This window comes from Ambystoma mexicanum, chromosome 13 (genome assembly GCF_040938575.1).
Source record: "Ambystoma mexicanum isolate Mex_15411 chromosome 13, UKY_AmexF1_1, whole genome shotgun sequence".
In the NCBI taxonomy this organism is placed as follows: domain Eukaryota; kingdom Metazoa; phylum Chordata; class Amphibia; order Caudata; family Ambystomatidae; genus Ambystoma; species Ambystoma mexicanum.
Window position 1 is genome coordinate 821,662,270 of NC_090938.1, and position 20,286 is coordinate 821,682,555.

The 20,286-nt window shown below is 51.0% G+C and overlaps 1 protein-coding gene across 2 annotated transcripts in view; it reads left to right on the forward strand.

Annotated features, from left to right (window-relative positions):
• Nucleotides 1–20,286, forward strand: part of LOC138522069 (antigen peptide transporter 2-like) — a 249,280-nt gene that overhangs the window by 216,321 nt on the left and 12,673 nt on the right. For both annotated transcript variants that reach the window (XM_069635307.1, XM_069635308.1), the window contains one exon: nucleotides 5,947–6,083. In XM_069635307.1, the coding sequence (XP_069491408.1) occupies nucleotides 5,947–6,083 (137 nt within the window). The remainder of the gene's footprint in view (nucleotides 1–5,946; nucleotides 6,084–20,286) is intronic.

Below are 20,286 nucleotides of genomic sequence, written 5' to 3' on the forward strand. Positions count from 1 at the left end.
CTAAGACTTACCAGTTGGGTCATTCCCATTTCATTTCGGGTCCTGCCGCTTCCTGGCATTCCGGACCCCGGCCCCTATGGGGAAAAAAGACAAAGACATTGAATGAGCGAATGCAAAGACATTACCCGAACGCTCATCCAGAACTTACCTGTCATTTATTGGAACTGCACGTTTCACTTCGGGTCGGCGCCATATCTCCGGCATTCCGAACCCCGGCCCCTAAGGGGAAAAAGACATAAGCGTTAGCGCTTGCTGCAATAAGACAATGAACATTATTATTAAGCTTGAACTTTTGAACTTGCAACATAACTCTTACAGCGCCTTACCTGAATAGTCAAGCTTATTTGAACTTCCATCAAACCTCAATCCAGTGAAGTAACTAGGTTTCAACGCGCCCCTGCATCAGAAGCAGGATGGAGAACTCATCCTTCCAGACCCTAAGGTGAGACTTCACGGGGAATCGTGGAAGGGTATCGTGGAGGGTTGGAAGGAAGTGGGAGGCTTGAGCATTATTCCGTCAGTAGGTAATACTCCCTTTTCACGCACAGGGGAATATTCCTACGAGCCAGAGAAGCCAGAGTAGAGGGGCCCTACCTGTCCATCTTCAGAGTCCTGCGCTTCACCATTGAAGAAGCATCAGCACTCGAAGCCAGACTTGCACCTCCATGGGAATCAGGTGAGCGTGACAGAGACTTAGTTGGGCGAATAAACCCGTTGGATAGGTACTGATCTAGGTAGGTTCGCAAGTGTTGATTCTCTTGTTCCGTCAAGGCGTATATTCGGCTGCACAGGATTTGGGCTCCGGGTATCAGGTCGATTTGGCAGTCATAGCGCCTATGAGGCGGCAGGGTATTTGCCTGCTCTTTCTGGAATACATCTTGATAGTCCAAATATTCTGGGGGTAAGGCACTAGCAAGGGTCAGAAGTGGTTTTATCTCGGTCTTGGGCTGCTGTAAATGACAAGTTTTGGTGCACTCTTACGGAAAGGTCAGCACTCGTGTTTTCCATTCAATTCTGGGGTTATGGACCTCTAGCCACGGCATCCCTAAGATCATTTGGAACTGTGGTGCCCCAATAAGATCAAAAGAGATGTCCTCCCGATGATCTTCCTGGCAAATCAGCATAACCTTTTCGGTGTGCAGCGTTACTGGCCCAGACGATAGTTGTGAGCCATCCACTGCAGTAACGTTATCCGCCTGTGGTTTACGCTGAAGCAGGAGGCCAATACGAGCGGCTAGGGCCTGGTCGATATAGTTACCAACTGCTCCACTGTCTATATACGCCTCCAAGGCGTGCACCTTAGATGGTTGCTGGTGGTGAACTATGAGGACAGGAATGACTAGTTATGAGGTCCAAACTACTTTCTGGTTTTTGCTCGACAAGGGGACCCCTACCCTTGTCGGGCACTGGAGTTTTACGAAGCCGTGTCTTGTTCCTTATCAGAGTTATCCGTTGCACCAACAGATCTTCTTGGAGGTCTAATGGGGCAATCCCAGAGAAAATGTCCTGCCTTGCCACAGTATAGGCATAGTTGCTCCTGCCTCCATTTTTCTCTCTCGTCTTTAGATATGCGGGCCCGTAATACCCCGATTTGCATTGGTTCTGTGGTTTTGTGGACCATTGTCCCTGGATCTCACATAGACTGATCTCCCTTCAGCCCTAGTGCAATTCATCTTTCGGCTTTGTAGTCTGTGATCCAGCTGCAGCGTTAGGTTGTATATTCGGCACAGGCCTCAGGGGGATTGACCACTTGAGCTAACACATCCTTTAATTCCCCTCGTAAGCCCTGGTAAAATAATGTGGTCCTTTTCTCCTCAGGCCAGTTGGTTTGTGCAATAAGGCGATTGAAACTGGTTATATATGCCAATAAATCCTGATTCCCCTGTCTGAGGGACAACAGTTCGTTATCTAGGGCCTGTCTTTGCGTGTGTCTAGCAAAAAGTTTCTCCAATTCCCGTTGGAATTCCCCAAAGTTGTACGGCACAGGGTCGTTCTGGTTGACTAAAGGTATCGACCAATCTGCTGCACTGCCTCCTAGATACGAAAGTACAAAAGCCACCCTAGAAGTGTCATTCGGGAATGCACCTGGCCGGCACAGAAAATGCAGATGGCACTGATTCATAAATATAGCAAATCTGATTGGGTCGCCAGTAACCCGTTCCGGTGGAGCTAGTGGTACCGCCCCTGGGAGTACTACTTGAACTGGTGGCGGGGGTTGGTGCAATTCCAGGTAACGGGACCTGCCCCGCATATGACTGAAGCACCTGCCTTGCCAGATCGTCGGTTCGCTCTCGGACAATGATTAAATCCCTTCTTAGGGAGTTTGTCTCTTGTCTGGAAGCATGCACTTCAGCCCGTAAATCCCCCAGCAATTGGGCCAACTGGTCGGTCTCAGAGGTATTCATAACGCCCAGGCAGAGGTTCGGAGAGGCTTCGCGTTCTGTTACGCTCACCTGGTGTCTGTGGGGGCATTGGGGCACGGTTGGAGCCCTCCCTGGAGTTGGCTCCCTCAGGCCGCTCTTTTCCCCCCAACAGCTGCCGTTCCGTGGGCCTGGAAGGCCGGACCTGTTCTGGTGAGAGGAGGAGAGACAATGAGGCTAGCGTGGTTGAGTCGCGGTTCCCTTCCTCATTTTCGTGCCATAATGTGATGCGCAGAAGTTTACCCATGCAGGCTCACCTGGTAATATGTAAAGGCGAGCTCTTCGTCCTGCTTTCCTTCAGCAGGGGCGCTGCGGGTGGACCTAGTTACGTCACTGGTCCTGGTTGCGGAGGTCCAGACCGGCTGCAACCATTCCGTCTTGAAGGTAAGTGTTTGTGATTTGGCTTATTGTCCGTGTCCTTGTAATGACACTGCTCAAAGGGATATTGTTTGTAATGGTGAATTGTTCTTTCCCCCCTGTAGCAACAAAGATGACCCAGGAGCGCGTAATGGCATAGAAGGCAGCTCTGAGTTTTTCCACTACTGGTAAGTAGGCTTTTTTAGAAGTTGCGCCAAGTTCGTGAGTAGTGCCGCATTAGAGAGTTTGGATTCTGTGTAACCGCTCACATTGTGTCTCTTACTCTCTTTGCAGGTGCGGCGGGTCAGCGGTGGCTAAAGAAAGGTACCCGGCTCCGGATGGCTGTTGGAGGTGAAGATCCGCGTGGAGGCAGCACCCGAAGATGGTTAAGAGTCGATGGAATTCGAAACAGGTAAGGTAGCTAGACTGTACCTGCCGAGGATCCAGGAAAGGTGAGTATGACTGCGGCAGATTGGGAGCAGATGGCGATGATTTCGGCGATTGAGCGATCACAGGTAGGGCTTGTGCCGCGACTGCAGAGTGGAAGCGGATGATTGAGCTTCCGATGATGGTGTGGTCTCAGGTAAGGCGTGCGCAGCGACTGCACAGTGGGAGCGGGTGACAGGCTCCCGACGATGATGCGGTCCCAGGTAAAATGGACTGGATGGCTGGAGATGCGCGTGTCTAGTCAGGTTCGGTGATGATGGGTTCCGGAGACTGTGGGCGCATGAGCTGGATCAGGTAAGAGTCTCTGGTTGGCGGTAAGCGTTACGTTGGTAACAGCAAACTAACGCGAAGCACCAGTTCGCGGTTGGGGCTGGTTTATATAGCCTGGCCCCAGCCACTCCTTTCAGGCTCCGCCTTGTGGCCACACCTAGCTCCTCCTTCAGTCTTCTGCACATGCCTTCCTTGAGATATACAGGCCCCGCCCGGCCTTGCTGCACGTGCCCTTGGTGTTCTTTGTGCTGGGCACATTTTGAAATGAGCTTGGTGCCATAGGCGCCAAGACTGGGTCCATTGGGACCCTGCATATAGTGAGGGGCTGGGGCTGGGCCCCCGCTCAGTGACCATGAAACCCAGGTGGTGTGCGCATCTCTCCCCTGCCCCCTTTACACTGCCATGTGCCTGTCGTGCAACTTAGCAAGCAGCCAGGCACGTTGTCCAGCATGTCGCTCCATGTAGCGTGGTATCGTGGAGTTCCACAGGACCATTGAATCATGAGTTGATCCGGGATATCGGGCACAACCGTGTATGATGAACTTGCTGGAGTCACATACCATCTGCACGCTGAGGGAGTGGTATAGCTTACGATTGCGGTACGCCACCTCCATGGCATGTGGGACCACCAATTCCACATGGGTGCAGTCGAGGGCACTGATACAATTTGCCATGCCTGCCAGTGCATGGAAGCCAATTTTAGTGTCAAAAATCTCCTGGGCAGTCCGTGGTAGGGATATGTAGTCACTTGCGTGCTTTAGGAGGGCATCCAAAACTTGGTTCAGCATGCGTGAAAAAAAAGGTTGTGATATGCCATGCATCTGCCCCACTGTGTGCTGGTAGGTGCCTGTGGCCAGGAAGTGGAACACAGACACTACCTTCAGTAGAGGGGGGATGTCGTTGTGTAGCATGTCCACAATGCTGGTGATGGTGTCCCGGTCCAGGCAGTACAGGGTGTGGAACTGCACAGGAGTTGGGTTGAAAGAACTGGCTCTGATGCGAGGGATTGGTGGCTGCCTGTGTGGTACCACTGGCTGCACTGGTGGGATTTGCTGGGCCTGTCTCACCCTCCTTCTCCTCCTGCGTCTCCTCTGTAGTGCCTGTTGTAGTTGTTGCTCATGGAGTAGCAATGCACGCGTGTCCTCCAGCCCCAATATTGCAACAGCAAGTGGGATCATTTTGGTGTGGGAAGGGGTATGGTGTGTTGGTGTGCTCCTTTTGTGCTGAGCCAGACTGCATTGCCTCCACCTATGCTGATTGTGTGCACCTGTGGCAGTTGGGAACACAGCACATTGCTATTGATTTGCGGTAATGCCGGCATCGCGGTATGCCTAATTACCGCCTTCCAGATACTGGTAGGTGCATGTCCGCGTGACTTGTGGTGTCCTCCTGTAAGCGGCATCCCGGTATTGCCGGCCCGAAGGGGCGCGTGCCCGCGCACATGCCGGTACAGAGGGGCACGGTCTCACCGGTGGCGCTGATACCGGGACGTCTACTTGTAATGGGCCGGAGCGGTAAGCGGTGCCGGTATTCCCTTACCGGCATTGTTTTTCCATTACCGCAAATGTCGTAATGAAGCCCACTGTATTTAAAATATGTTTATTTTTGGGGTGCATGAAGTGCTGGTCACATAAAAAGGCTCAACATTGGCTACAATTGCTCAAAGTAGCCCCTCCCCACTGACAAATCATTTCTTTTACAGAAAATGAAATGATGCAACATACATTTGTTGGTGTGTCTGAATCTTATGTAAACCCTAGATTCAAGGTAGGAGAAAAAGAGGGTCTGGGGAGAGACACTGAGAAATCAACGTTAAACCATTTTTTGTAAATGCAAATATTTGTCAGTGACTATTTTGAGGCATGTTGGCTAATTTTGAGACGTGAATCGGCTGCCACACAAATGGCTCAAATCTATCTAGAATTTCTCAAAATAGCCACTGACTGCCAAATATTCTTTTTACAGAGGGAACAATATAACATAGAATGTTATGTGTTTTAATAAGGTCAGGGGAAAGGAGAGGAAGCAGTGGGCGAAAACATGCAGGTAAACAAGGGGGGGGGGTAGCGTGGTATAGCCCTTCTCTCATTGTATGCCACACCACCTCTTCACCCCCCAAGCTTCCTCTCATCCTGTCTCACACTAATGCACCACATGGAGAGGGCGGGAGACAGTGTTTTTATGGTTTAAACTGAAGACACACTTTTTCTCCCAGCGGGGTTATTCCAGCGTTTATCAGATTCAAATGAAAACACTGAAAGCCTATAGAATTATTCCATAGACACAGCCATGCTGTACAGCACAGTACTCCAGGATTACAGCATATAAGCACCCGTGCTCTGAAACCAACATCTCTCCTCAAGATTACCATTGCATATAATACTGTTCCTGTCCAGGAGACATGATTCTCTGCTCGCATTCCAATCCCTCTTTTTCTGTCTCCTGTTTGCAGATGCAGGGGAGAAAGGCAGTCTGCTGGCAGCTGGGCAGAAGCAGCGGATCGCTGTGGCTCGGGCTTTGGTCCGACACCCAAAGGTGCTAATACTAGACGAGGCATCCAGCAGCCTGGACGTGGACACTGAGGTCAAGGTAAATGGGCACAGATTGTTGGATGTTGCTAATGGGAGGAGGAGGGATGATTAAAATCAGCCCTGCACCCCATGTCCCCTGTATCCATCACACAGGACCCACTTTCTCTCAGTAATGCTGAATGCCGCCTAGTCCCCAGGAACCTTCCACCCAGGGCCTGCATTCTCTCAGTGATGCTAGATGCCGCCTAGTCCCCAGGCATCCTCCACTCAGGAACTGCATTCTCTCAGTGATGCTGGATGCCGCCTAGTCCCCAGGCATCCTCCACCCAGGACCGGCATTCTCTCAGTGATGCTGGATGCAGCCTAGTCCCCAGGCATCCTCCTCCCAGGACCCACATTCTCTCAGTGATGCTAGATGCGCCTAGTCCCCAGGCATCCTCCACCCAGGTCCGGCATTCTCTCAGTGATGCTAGATGCCGCCTAGTCCCCAGGCATCCTCCACCCAGGACCTGCATTCTCTGTGATGCTAGATGCCGCCTAGTCTCCAGGCATCGTCCACCCAGGACCTGCATTCTCTCAGTGATGCTGGATGCCGCCTAGTCCCCCGGCATCCTCCACCCAGGACCTGCATTCTCTCAGTGATGGTGGATGCCCCCTACTCCCCAGGCATCCTCCACCCAGGACCTGCATTCTCTCAGTGATGCTGGATGCCTCCTAGTCCCCAGGCATCCTCCTCCCAGGACCTGCATTCTCTCAGTGATGCTGGATGCCACCTAGTCCCCAGGCATCCTCCACCCAGGACCGGCATTCTCTCAGTGATGCTAGATGCCGCCTAGTCCCCAGGCATCCTCCACCCAGGACCTGCATTCTCTCAGTGATGCTGGATGCCACCTAGTCCCCAGGCATCCACCACCCAGGACCTGCATTCTCTCATAGATGCTAGATGCCGCCTAGTCCCCAGGCATCCTCAACCCAGGACCTGCATTCTCTCAGTGATGCTGGATGCCGCCTAGTCCCACGGCATCCTCCACCAGGACCGGCATTCTCTCAGTGATCCTAGATGCCGCCTAGTCCCCAGGCATCCTCCACCCAGGACCTGCATTCTCTCAGTGATGCTGGATGCCGCCTAGTCCCCAGGCATCCTCCACCCAGGACCTGCATTCTCTCAGTGATGCTAGATGCCGCTTAGTCCCCAGGCATCCTCCACCCAGGACCTGCATTCTCTCAGTGATGCTGGATGCCACCTAGTCCCCAGGCATCCACCACCCAGGACCTGCATTCTCTCATAGATGCTAGATGCCGCCTAGTCCCCAGGCATCCTCCACCCAGGGCCTGCATTCTCTCAGTGATGCTGGATGCCGCCTAGTCCCACGGCATCCTCCACCAGGACCGGCATTCTCTCAGTGATCCTAGATGCCGCCTAGTCCCCAGGCATCCTCCACCCAGGACCTGCATTCTCTTAGTGATGCTGGATGCCTCCTAGTCCCCAGGCATCCTCCTCCCAGGACCTGCATGCTCTCAGTGATGCTAGATGCCACCTAGTCCCCAGGCATCCTCCACCCAGGACCTGCATTCTCTCAGTGATGCTGGGTTCCCCCTAGTCCCCAGGCATCCTCAACCCAGGACCTGCATTCTCTCAGTGATGCTAGATGCGCCTAGTCCCCAGGCATCCTCCACCCAGGACCTGCATTCTCTCAGTGATGCTAGATGCCGCCTAGTCCCCAGGCATCCTCCACCCAGGACCTGCATTCTCTCAGTGATGCTAGATGCCGCCTAGTCCCAAGGCATCCTCCACCCAGGACCTGCATTCTCTCAGTGATGCTAGATGCCGCCTAGTCCCGAGGCATCCTCCACCCAGGACCTGCATTCTCTTAGTGATGCTAGATGCCGCCTAGTCCCCAGGCATCCTCCACCCAGGAACCACATTCTCTCAGTGATGCTGGATGCTGCCTAGTCCCCAGGCATCCTCCTCCCAGGACCCACATTCTCTCAGTGATGCTGGATGCCGCCTAGTCCAGAGGCATCCTCCACCCAGGACCTGCATTCTCTCATTGATGCTAGATGCCGCCTAGTCCCCCGGAATCCTCCACCCAGGACCTGCATTCTCTCAGTGATGCTAGATGCCGCCTAGTCCCCAGGCATCCTCCACCCAGGACCTGCATTCTCTCAGTGATGCTAGATGCTGCCTAGTCCCCAGACATCCTCCACCCAGGACGTGCATTCTCTCAGTGATGCTGGGTGCCGCCTAGTCCCCAGGCATCCTCCACCCAGGACCTGCATTCTCTCAGTGATGCTAGATGCGCCTAGTCCCCAGGCATCCTCCACCCAGGACCTTCCTTCTCTCAGTGATGCTAGATACCACCTAGTCCCCAGGCATCCTCCACCCAGGACCTGCATTCTGTAACGCTTACCTGGACTCTGCGGGGACACTCACGACGGAACTACCAAACTCAGTTCTTCTCAATTCGTGTAGCTTCCAATCCTCCCTTCAACCATATGAATGTGAGTTCCTAGGACAAACACAAGAGACTTCTAAGGATCTTGATTAGCGCTTCTATGGAGTTTAAACTAATTTCACACTCTAATACAACACTTCAGCGTTTCTAATTACCTTGGGAATTTATGTTGTTAGCTCTCCATCCTGCATCGGTGCAGGGGCGCGAGTTCTGAAGAGGGGAGATGATACTACTAAGGTGGCCAGGAAGGGAAATTTTCCTTAATGTTCAATAAACTGGAAAGGCACAGTGCACAAATAATCACACAATTGACGAGAGTGTGAAACCATGAACTGCACCGGACTGAAGTGACTGGAATAGGGCTGGGAAATTTGGAAGCACCTAAAATGTGAGGGGAATTTCTACGCCCAAGCATACATGGGCACCACAACCGGAAAACAATTCACCTCAGGAAACACTCCAACCCTTGGTAATAAGTAGAAAAGCATACGGCCACTTGCCATAAACGGCTCGTGGCAAATTCAAAAGAAAACAATAGGTGAGAACACCCGCCAAACTAAGATCCAAACTACGGAACACTCAGCAACTATGAAGCGCCACCAAGCTCCATACGTTATGCGCAACAAGTGCTCAGTAAAGGATTCCAACGTAAAACTGAACTTCACAATATTATAGAAAATGTTGAATACTTCAGAAAATAAAAGCCAAAATACTTGCGAAGAATTTCTGACAGGAACTCTCGAAGTTAGGATGTCGTTCTGTGACTGGAAAAAAATGACGGGGCTAAAGGAGTGACCGGAACAAAGTCTGTGACAAGAGTTCCAAAACGACTGAGGAGGATTCTGTGACTGGAATTGTAGAAATTGCAGGAAACTAGGGAAACAGTAAGGGCTGAAAAGGAACCAAATGACTGAAAGGGTAAACGTAACTAGTGGCGCTGGAACGTGACAGGACCTAAAGCTGGACAGCGGCAAGCGTTGACTGGATTCTTCCGAACGCGAAGCAGGGAATGCTCGAGGGGAGGGGCTTAAATAGGAGGAGAGAGAAAACAACTAGACCTACACTGTGCATTCTACCCGCATAAACCAGGCAGCCCTGTTGAGTGTCGGGAAGTACTGCCCATACCTAACACTGACCTGAGTTGTTTTTTCTTAACATCCACGAATGGTAGATTGAAGACCAATTCTTTTTGGAAGTATTTGTGGGAACTTTTGCTGTGATCATGACAGTATTCCCCCCCAAGGCCCCTCCTAAGGTGAAACCTTCTCCCCCTGGCTTACTAGGATTATTCAGATGAAAGGATTTAATTAATCGGGGTGCGTGAATGTTTTCGAGGGGTTCCCAAGTTCTATCCTGCGGCCCATAACCCTTCCAGTCTACCAGGTAATGCAATTTTCTGCGAACAACCTTAGAGTCCAAGATAGCCTTTACCTCGTACTCTGGCTGGTCACCTTCCACAATTAAAGGAGCCGGTGGACCCTGGAATCGGGTATTTGGACTTACAGCCTTCAATAAGGACACATGGAACACTGAATGGATTTTCATGTGTTTGGGGAGCGTTAATTTCATGGCCACCGGGTTGATGATCTTCTCAATGGTAAAAGGACCCAAGAATCTTGGAAGAAATTTCCTGGATCCTCTCAACCTCAGATTCCTAGTAGCCAACCACACTGAGTCTCCCACCTTGTATTCCGGAGAGTCTCTTCGCTTTTGATCAGCAAACTTCTTCTGAGCAGTCTTCGCCAAGTACAACTGTTTTCTGGCTAGGTGAACAGCGGTCATAATATTGTCATGCAGTGTCTTTATAGCAGGCATTTCAAGAGATTCAGGTGGATCATGAACCGATGTTCGTGGATGCCGACCATATACAGTGAAGAATGGGCTTAATCCAGTTGAGGAGTGTACGGAATTATTGTAGGTATATTCTGCAATCCACAATATTTTTTGCCAAGAGTCGTCGGTTTGATGAAGCATGCACCTGAGGTACTGTTCCAACGTTTGATTTGTGCGTTCTGTTTGCCCATCAGTTTGGGGGTGATAACTAGTGGACAAACGTATCTCCATCTGAGCCATCTTGCAACATCTTTTCCAGAATTCAGAGACAAATTGACTTCCCCGATCAGACACCACAATGGAAGGAAAGCCATGCAGCCTCACAATGTTTTCCAAAAATACCTTGGCTAGGACTGACGCAGTAGGCAATCATTTCAATGCCACAAAGTGTGCCATCTTAGAAAATAGATCCACCACCACCAGGATGGTGTCAAATCCTTCACAGTTGGGTAGGTCTGTAATGAAATCCAGGGAGAGTGTATGCCAAGGAAGAGGCGGAACTTCCAGTGGTTTGAGGAGACCGGCAGGTTTCATTTTCTGCGATTTATTTTGAGCGCAAACTCCACAGGTCTTGATGAATTGAATTACATCCTTTCGCCAAGTTGGCCACCAATACGATCTCTTGACTCTTTCTAAGGTTTTAGTGACTCCCGGATGTCCTTCCATTAGTGCACCATGGTAGTCTGCAATTACTTGCTCTCGTAGCCTTTGAGTTGGCAAGAATAGTCGCCCCTGATAAAATGGCAATCCGTCCTGTACATAACAATGTTCCTTTTTGGATTCCCATTTTTGCAATTCTGCTGTACTGAGATTGGCTTTGATTTCAACTCTCAATTTTTCAAATAAAGAATCTGTAACATCCATGACTCCAAGCACCTTTTCAACTGGAATTATCTCCACCGGAGTTGTGGCACTGTAAGCTTCTTCTCCCTTACCAATTTGTGACAGAGCATCGGCCTTTCCATTACGGATACCAGGTCGAAATGTGATAGTAAAGTTGTACTCAGCAAAGAAAAGAGCCCATCTCAACTGACGCGAAGATTGTGCCTTTGCCGAACGCAAGTACTGCAGATTCCGGTGATCTGTGAAAATGGTAACTGTGTGCCTAGCCCCAAGCAGATAATGCCTCCATTCCTTCAATGCACACTTTATCGCCAACAACTCCTTATCGGTGACTGTGTAATTCAATTCCGCTGCTGAGAACTTTTTTGACCAAAAGGACACTGGGTGTAATTCGTGCGAGATAGGATCACGCTGCGACAAGACTGCGCCCATGGCGACGTTGGATGCGTCGGTCTCTACCACAAAGGGAAGATCCAACTTAGGATGTTGAAGAACAGGAGCCGCAGTGAATTTTTCTTTCAGTTTCTGGAAGGCCTCACCAGCCTCATTTGTCCAAGCAAAGGTCTTATTTTTTCGTAGCAACGATGTGATGGGATGAACCAGCTGAGAAAAATCAGACACAAATCGTCGATAAAAGTTAGCGAACCCCAAAAAACTTTGGACTCCTTTAACTGATGTTGGAGCTGGCCAGGATAGAATTGCGTCAACCTTTCTGTTGTCCATTTTTACTCCTTCCGAAGACCATATGAATCCCAAAAATTCCACCTCTGGAACATGGAAGTGACATTTCTCCAGTTTTACATACAAGAAGTTTTCCTTGAGGATTTGGAGAACAGAAGTTACATGTTTGACATGTTCCCGGGGGTTGGCAGAAAAAATCAGGATGTCATCCACATATATCACAACACAGATATCCAGAAGCTCCCGAAAAATGTCATTCATGAATGACTGAAAGGCTGCTGGTGCGTTACATAACCCAAAGGGCATAACCTGATATTCGAAGAGTCCATAACGTGTGCGAAAGGCAGTCTTCCATTCATCTCCAGGTTTAATGCGAATGAGATGGTATGCCCCACGAAGGTCTAGCTTGGTGAAGATCCTGGCTCCTTTTACCTGGTCCAGCAACGTGGAAATCAGAGGCAAGGGGTATCGGTTCTTTATCGTGATTTGATTTAGGGCCCTGTAATCGATGCAGGTTCTCAGGTCTCCTTCCTTTTTGGGCACGAAGAACAAAGGCGATGCTGCTAGGGACTTGGATGGTCGAATAAATCCATTGGCTAAATACTGGTCCAGATACGTTTTCAAATGGAGGTTTTCCTTTTCAGTTAATGCATAAATTCGATGGCATGGAAGTTGGGCTCCTGGAACCAGGTCTATTTGGCAATCATAAGGTCTATGAGGGGGCAGGACTTCAGCTTGCTTCTCCTCCTGAAAAACATCCTGGAACCGTTGATATTCATAGGGCAATGACCCGATGAGACCCAACGTGACTTCTGGAGTGTTCGGCGGTAGTTTCTCTTCCTGAACATGTTCTGTCCCATTACAAGTTTCCTCACATTCTAAACCAAACACCACAGTTCTTGCACGCCAATCGATGACAGGATTATGTTTTTCTAGCCAAGGAATTCCTAGGATGATCTGGAATTGTGGCGCCTGAATAAGGTCAAAGGAAATCTCCTTGTGTCCCCCCTGGCAGAGCATTATGATATCGTTAGTGCGTTGAGTAACTGGACCTGACACAAGGGGAGTGCCATCTACTCCAGAAACATTTTCTGCTTCCAACTTATCAGTTAACGGGATGCCCAATCTGCTTGCCAGGTTTAAATCCATATAGTTGCCGATGGCCCCACAATCAATATAAGCGTTTAGCGTGAATTTTCTTGTAGGACAATCCTGACTGCATAGGATAACTGGAATCACAAAGTGTGAGGTCGCCGAAACCTTCTTCACGCTCGACAAGCTGACCTCTATGCTTGTCGGGCACTCAAGTTTTCCGGAGTTTGCTCCTTCTTTTCCTGACTAACACCGCCCAGGGGTTTTCGGGAAGGTTTCACAGGACAGTCCTTCAGGAAATGACCAGCCTTCCCGCAGTACAAGCAGAGCTGTTGCTGCCGCCTTTTTTCTCTCTCAGCTTGGGAGATAGGACCACGAATTACACCCAGTTGCATAGGTTCGGCATGGTTTTCTGACGACACCCTTCCAGAAGTTTCCTTGGGACGAACAAAATATGCCCGACTCTCTGGGCGACCTCGATCCATTCTTCGATCTTGAAGTCGGTGATCCAACTGGATGGTTAAGTCGATGAATTCGGCAATTCCTTCTGGTGGGTTCACCACTTGTGCTAGGACATCCTTCAGCTCACCCCGCAACCCACGGTAAAACAAGGTAGTTCTTTTCTCTGAAGGCCAATTGGTTTCTGCAACAAGTCTATTGAAAGTGGCCACATATGCTAGCAAATCTTGATTACCCTGTCGAAGTGACAACAATTCATTATCTAATGCTTGACCTTGGGTGTGGCGGGCAAAAAGTTTTTCTAGTTCACATTGGAAGTTTTGAAAGTTTCTCAACACCGGATCATCTCTATTGACAAGAGGAACTGCCCAGTCAGCAGCATACCCACCCAGGTAAGACAACACAAAGGCCACCTTAGACTGGTCTGTGGGAAACGTTCCCGGCCTGCATAAGAAATGTAGCCTGCATTGATTTAGAAACACAGCAAACTTTTTTGGGTCTCCAAAAAAGCGTTCTGGGGGGGCCAAGGGAATATTTCCTGGTACTACTACTTGGACAGGAACTGATGGTGCAATTGGGGCTGAAACTTGGGGGTGACCAGAAGGCAACGGAACCTGACCAGCTTGTGACTGCAATAATTGGCGGGCCAACTCCTCAGTCCTATCCCTGTTTACCACTAACTCTTTCCTCAGAGCATTAGTTTCGGAACGCGCTGCATGCACTTCCGCTCTCAATTCCCCCAACAATTGGGCCAACTGATCAACCTCAGGAGTTCCCATGATGTCCAGGCAGAGTATTTTTCAGTGGCTTCGCGTTCTGTAACGCTTACCTGGACTCTGCGGGGACACTCATGACGGAACTACCAAACTCAGTTCTTCTCAATTCGTGTAGCTTCCAATCCTCCCTTCAACCATATGAATGTGAGTTCCTAGGACAAACACAAAAGACTTCTAAGGATCTTGATTAGCGCTTCTATGGAGTTTAAACTAATTTCACACTCTAATACAACACTTCAGCGTTTCTAATTACCTTGGGAATTTATGTTGTTAGCTCTCCATCCTGCATCGGTGCAGGGGCGCGAGTTCTGAAGAGGGGAGATGATACTACTAAGGTGGCCAGGAAGGGAAATTTTCCTTAATGTTCAATAAACTGGAAAGGCACAGTGCACAAATAATCACACGATTGACAAGAGTGTGAAACCATGAACTGCACCGGACTGAAGTCGGACTGAAGTGACTGGAATAGGGCTGGGAAATCTGGAAGCACCTAAAATGTGAGGGGAATTTCTACGCCCAAGCATACATGGGCACCACAACCGGAAAACAATTCACCTCAGGAAACACTCCAACCCTTGGTAATAAGTAGAAAAGCATACGGCCACTTGCCATAAACGGCTCGTGGCAAATTCAAAAGAAAACAATAGGTGAGAACACCCGCCAAACTAAGATCCAAACTACGGAACACTCAGCAACTATGAATCGCCACCAAGCTCCATACGTTATGCGCAACAAGTGCTCAGTAAAGGATTCCAACGTAAAACTGAACTTCACAATATTATAGAAAATGTTGAATACTTCAGAAAATAAAAGCCAAAATACTTGCGAAGAATTTCTGACAGGAACTCTCGAAGTTAGGATGTCGTTCTGTGACTGGAAAAAAATGACAGGGCTAAAGGAGTGACCGGAACGAAGTCTGTGACGAGAGTTCCAAAACGACTGAGGAGGATTCTGTGACTGGAATTGTAGAAATTGCAGGAAACTAGGGAAACAGTAAGGGCTGAAAAGGGAACCAAATGACTGAAAGGGTAAACGTAACTAGTGGCGCTGGAACGTGATAGGACCTAAAGCTGGACAGCGGCAAGCGTTGACTGGATTCTTCCGAACGCGAAGCAGGGAATGCTCGAGGGGAGGGGCTTAAATAGGAGGAGAGAGAAAACAACTAGACCTACACTGTGCATTCTACCCGCATAAACCAGGCAGCCCTGTTGAATGCTCGAGGGGAGGGGCTTAAATAGGAGGAGAGAGAAAACAACTAGACCTACACTGTGCATTCTACCCGCATAAACCAGGCAGCCCTGTTGAGTGTCGGGAAGTACTGCCCATACCTAACACTGACCTGAGTTGTTTTTTCTTAACATCCACGAATGGTAGATTGAAGACCAATTCTTTTTGGAAGCATTTGTGGGAACTTTTGCTGTGATCATGACACATTCTCTCAGTGATGCTAGATGCCGCCTAGTCCCCCAGCATTCTCCTCCCAGGACTTGCATTCTCTCAGTGATGCTGGATGCTGCCTAGTCCCCAGGCATCCTCCACCCAGGACCTGCATTCCATCAGTGATGCTAGACGGCACCTAGTCCCCAGGCATCCTCCACTCCGGACCTGCATTCTCTCAGTGATGCTAGAGGCCACCTAGTCCACAGGCATCCTCCTCCAGGACCTGCATTCTCTCATTGATGCTAGAGGCCGCCTAGTCCCCAGGCATCCTCCTCCCAGCACCTGCATTCTCTCAGTGATGCTAGATGCCGCCCAGTCCACCGGCATCCTCCTCCCAGGACCTGCATTCTCTCAGTGATGCTGGATGCCACCTAGTCCCCAGGCATCCTCCACCCAGGACCTGCATTCTCTCAGTGATGCTAGATGCCGCCTAGTCCCGAGGCATCCTCCACCCAGGACCTGTATTCTCTCAGTGATGCTAGATGCCGCCTAGTCCCGAGGCATCCTCCACCCAGGGCCTGCATTCTCTCAGTGATGCTAGATGCCGCCTAGTCCCGAGGCATACTCCACCCAGGACCTGCATTCTCTTAGTGATGCTAGATGCTGCCTAGTCCCCAGGCATCCTCCACCCAGGACCCACATTCTCTCAGTGATGCTGGATGCTGCCTAGTCCCCAGGCATCCTCCTCCCAGGACCCACATTCTCTCAGGGATGCTGGATCTCACCTAGTCCCGAGGCATCCCCCACCCAGGACCTGCATTCTCTCATTGATGCCAGATGCCGCCTAGTCCCCCGGCATCCTCCACCCAGGACCTTCATTCTCTCAGTGATGCTGGATGCTGCCTAGTGTCCAGGCATCCTCCACCCAGGACCTGCATTCTCTTAGTGATGCTAGATGCCGCCTAGTCCCCAGGCATCCTCCACCCAGGACCCACATTCTCTCAGTGATGCTAGATGCCGCCTAGTCCCCAGGCATCCTCCTCCCAGGACCCACATTCTCTCAGTGATGCTGGATGCCGCCTAGTCCCAAGGCATCCTCCACCCAGGACCCGCATTCTCTCATTGATGCTAGATGCCGCCTAGTCCCCCGGGATCCTCCACCCAGGACCTTCATTCTCTCAGTGATGCTGGATGCCGCCTAGTGTCCAGGCATCCTCCACCCAGGACCTGCATTCTCTCAGTGATGCTAGATGCCGCCTAGTCCCTAGGCATCCTCCACCCAGGACCTGCATTCTCTCAGTGATGCTGGATGCCGCCTAGTCCCCAGGTATCCTCCACCCAGCACATGCATGCTCTCAGTGATACTTGATGCCGCCTAGTCCCCAGGCATACTCCTCCCAGGACCTGCATTCTCTTAGTGATGCTGGGTGCCGCCTAGCCACCAGGCATCCTCCACCCAGGACCTGCATTCTCTTAGTGATGCTGGATGCCGCCTAGTCCCGAGGCATCCTCCACCCAGGACCTGCATTCTCTTAGTGATGCTGGATGCCGCCTAGTCCCGAGGCATCCTCCACCCAGGACCTGCATACCTGCATTCTCTCAGTAATGCTACATGCGCCTAGTCCCCAGGCATCCTCCACCCAGGACCTGCATTCTCTCAGTGATGCTAGATGCCGCCTAGTCCCCAGGTATCCTACACCCAGGACCTGCATTCTCTCAGTGATGCTAGATGCTGCCTAGTCTCAAGGCATCCTCCACCCAGGACCTGCATTCTCTCAGTGATGCTAGATGCCACCTAGTCCTGAGGCATCCTCCACCCAGGACCTGCATTCTCTTAGTGATGCTAGATGCCACCTAGTCCCCAGGCATCCTCCACCCAGGACCTGCATTCTCTCAGTGATGCTAGATGCCGCCTAGTCCCAAGGCATCCTCCACCCAGGACCCACATTCTCTAAGTGATGCTGGATGCTGCCTAGTCCCCAGGCATCCTCCTCCCAGGACCCACATTCTCTCAGTGATGCTGGATGCCGCCTAGTCCCAAGGCATCCTCCACCCAGGACCTGCATTCTCTCATTGATGCTAGATGCCGCCTAGTCCCCCGGAATCCTCCACCCAGGACCTGCATTCTCTCAGTGATGCTAGATGCCGCCTAGTCCCCAGGCATCCTCCACCCAGGACCTGCATTCTCTCAGTGATGCTAGATGCCGCCTAGTCCCCAGACATCCTCCACCCAGGACCTGCATTCTCTCAGTGATGCTGGGTGCCGCCTTGTTCCCAGGCATCCTCCACCCAGGACCTGCATTCTCTGTGATGCTAGATGTGTCTAGTCCCCAGGCATCCTCCACCCAGGACCTGCCTTCTCTCAGTGATGCTAGATGCCGCCTAGTCCCCAGGCATCCTCCACCCAGGACCTGCATTCTCTCAGTGATGCTAGATGCCGCCTAGTCCCCCAGCATCCTCCTCCCAGGACTTGCATTCTCTCAGTGATGCTGGATGCTGCCTAGTCCCCAGGCATCCTCCACCCAGGACCTGCATTCCATCAGTGATGCTAGACGCCACCTAGTCCCCAGGCATCCTCCACTCCGGACCTGCATTCTCTCAGTGATGCTAGAGGCCACCTAGTCCGCAGGCATCCTCCTCCAGGACCTGCATTCTCTCATTGATGCTAGAGGCCCCCTAGTCCCCAGGCATCCTCCTCCCAGGACCTGCATTCTCTCAGTGATGCTAGATGCCGCCCAGTCCACCGGCATCCTCCTCCCAGGACCTGCATTCTCTCAGTGATGCTGGATGCCACCCAGTCCCCAGGCATCCTCCTCCCAGGACCCGCATTCTCTCAGTGATACTGGATGCCGCCTAGTGTCCAGGCATCCTCCACCCAGGACCTGCATTCTCTCAGTGATGCTAGATGCCGCCTAGTCCCCAGGCATCCTCCACCCAGGACCTGCACTCTCTCAGTGATGCTGGATGCCGCCTAGTCCCCAGGCATCCTCCACCCAGGACATGCATTCTCTCAGTGATACTTGATGCCGCCTAGTCCCCAGGCATACTCCTCCCAGGACCTGCATTCTCTTAGTGATGCTGGATGCCGCCTAGTCCCCAGGCATCCTCCACCCAGGACCTGCATTCTCTGTGATGCTGGACGCCGCCTAGTCCACCGGCATCCTCCTCCCAGGACCCACATTCTCTCAGTAATGCTGGATGCTGCCTAGTCCCCAGGCATCCTTCACCCAGGTCCTACATTAATTATCTCAGTGTTTCTGGATGCCGCCAAGTCTGCAGGCATCCTCCTCTCAGTGCCCACATTCTCTCAGTGATGCTGGTTGCTGCCTAGAACCCCGGCATTCTCCTCCCAGGACCCACATTCTCTCAGTGATGCTGGATGTTGTTTAGTGCGCAAGCGTCCTCCACCCAGGACTTGCATTCTCTCAGTGATGCTGGAGGCTCCCTATTCCCCAGGTATCCTCCACCCAGGGCCCACGTTCTCTCAGTAATGCTGGATGCCGCCTTGTCCTAGGCATCATCCACTCAGGACCCACATTCTCTGTGATTCTGGATGAGGGGAATGGGAGTGGGACACCAGATGGCGAGACACGGTATCCTCTTCCCTGTAACCCCTTTAACCCTTTAGGATACTTAGGAATTCAACCCTCCCTGCCCCCCAACAACACAAAAACTTTCTCACGGACAGCTTGTTATGAGAGAAAATGGACTAACACCCGAGCCGTATACCTGTCATGTCCCAATACGATAGTCAGGCAGGGTCAGGCAATTACTGACCATCACACACACCTGACTTCCATTACATTTTCCCAAACAGATAAAAGGCGGAGCACGAGAGCACATTCCGAGCGAGGCAAAGCACACAAGGAAGCACCAGTTCCAAGATGGCTTTTTAATATGAGGCGAAAGATGGCAAAACATAAGGGGATCGCAAGGAGGGAAGTGCCCTTGACCTTTTTGACGAGGAACTGTTAATTTCATGAAACCTCGAGAATAGAAGGCGTAAGACCAGGAAACCAGGCTGAAGAACCTTGCAGTGTGTGTCGGAGGTACCCGAGGTTCTCCCGTGCAGGTAATCATGGTGGGGAGAATCGCCTGCTGCCGTGGTACTGTCTTTGGCTCCTACAACAAAGCAGCGCCAGTAAAATCAACAAAGCCGGTGAGTTGGGGAGGCCGATAACAGACCGGTCTGTGTTGAAGCTAAAGTTGCAAGCAGCATCATTGTATGGTGAACGCTGAAGTGAACAGTGTATGAAGCGCATGTGATAACCAACGCGAGTAAAATTGGGAAACAGATGAGTTATTGAACCCTGAAACCAAGATACAATATCTTAGACAGAGTGGTCCGGCACAGCATGCATGCTCATTCGAAGGTCTCTGTAAGGTATCCAACTGAGAGTTGGCAAAAGCAAAAGAGTGACAAAGGTTTGTGAATCGAAGTGGTCCTGCAACGGGTCAAGCGAAATCCTGTGCACAATCGAAAGTCTTCGATGTTAATAGAGTAAAGAAAGTTGATGATAAAGTAGGTAAAGTTGGTACAAGCCGAAACGAGGGAGATCAACTGAGAGCTTTTGGATAAAGCAAGTTTGTGTTAAAGTAAATTGAATTGGTCTGAGTCCGGCAGAGGGAGAGTAATTGAACATTGTGTTGAAACGGATCTCAGCCTGGCAGAGGGGGATCCAGGATCAGATCCGGGGTGAACCGTGAATCACCCGAGAAACTGGATACATGAAAATCCTAC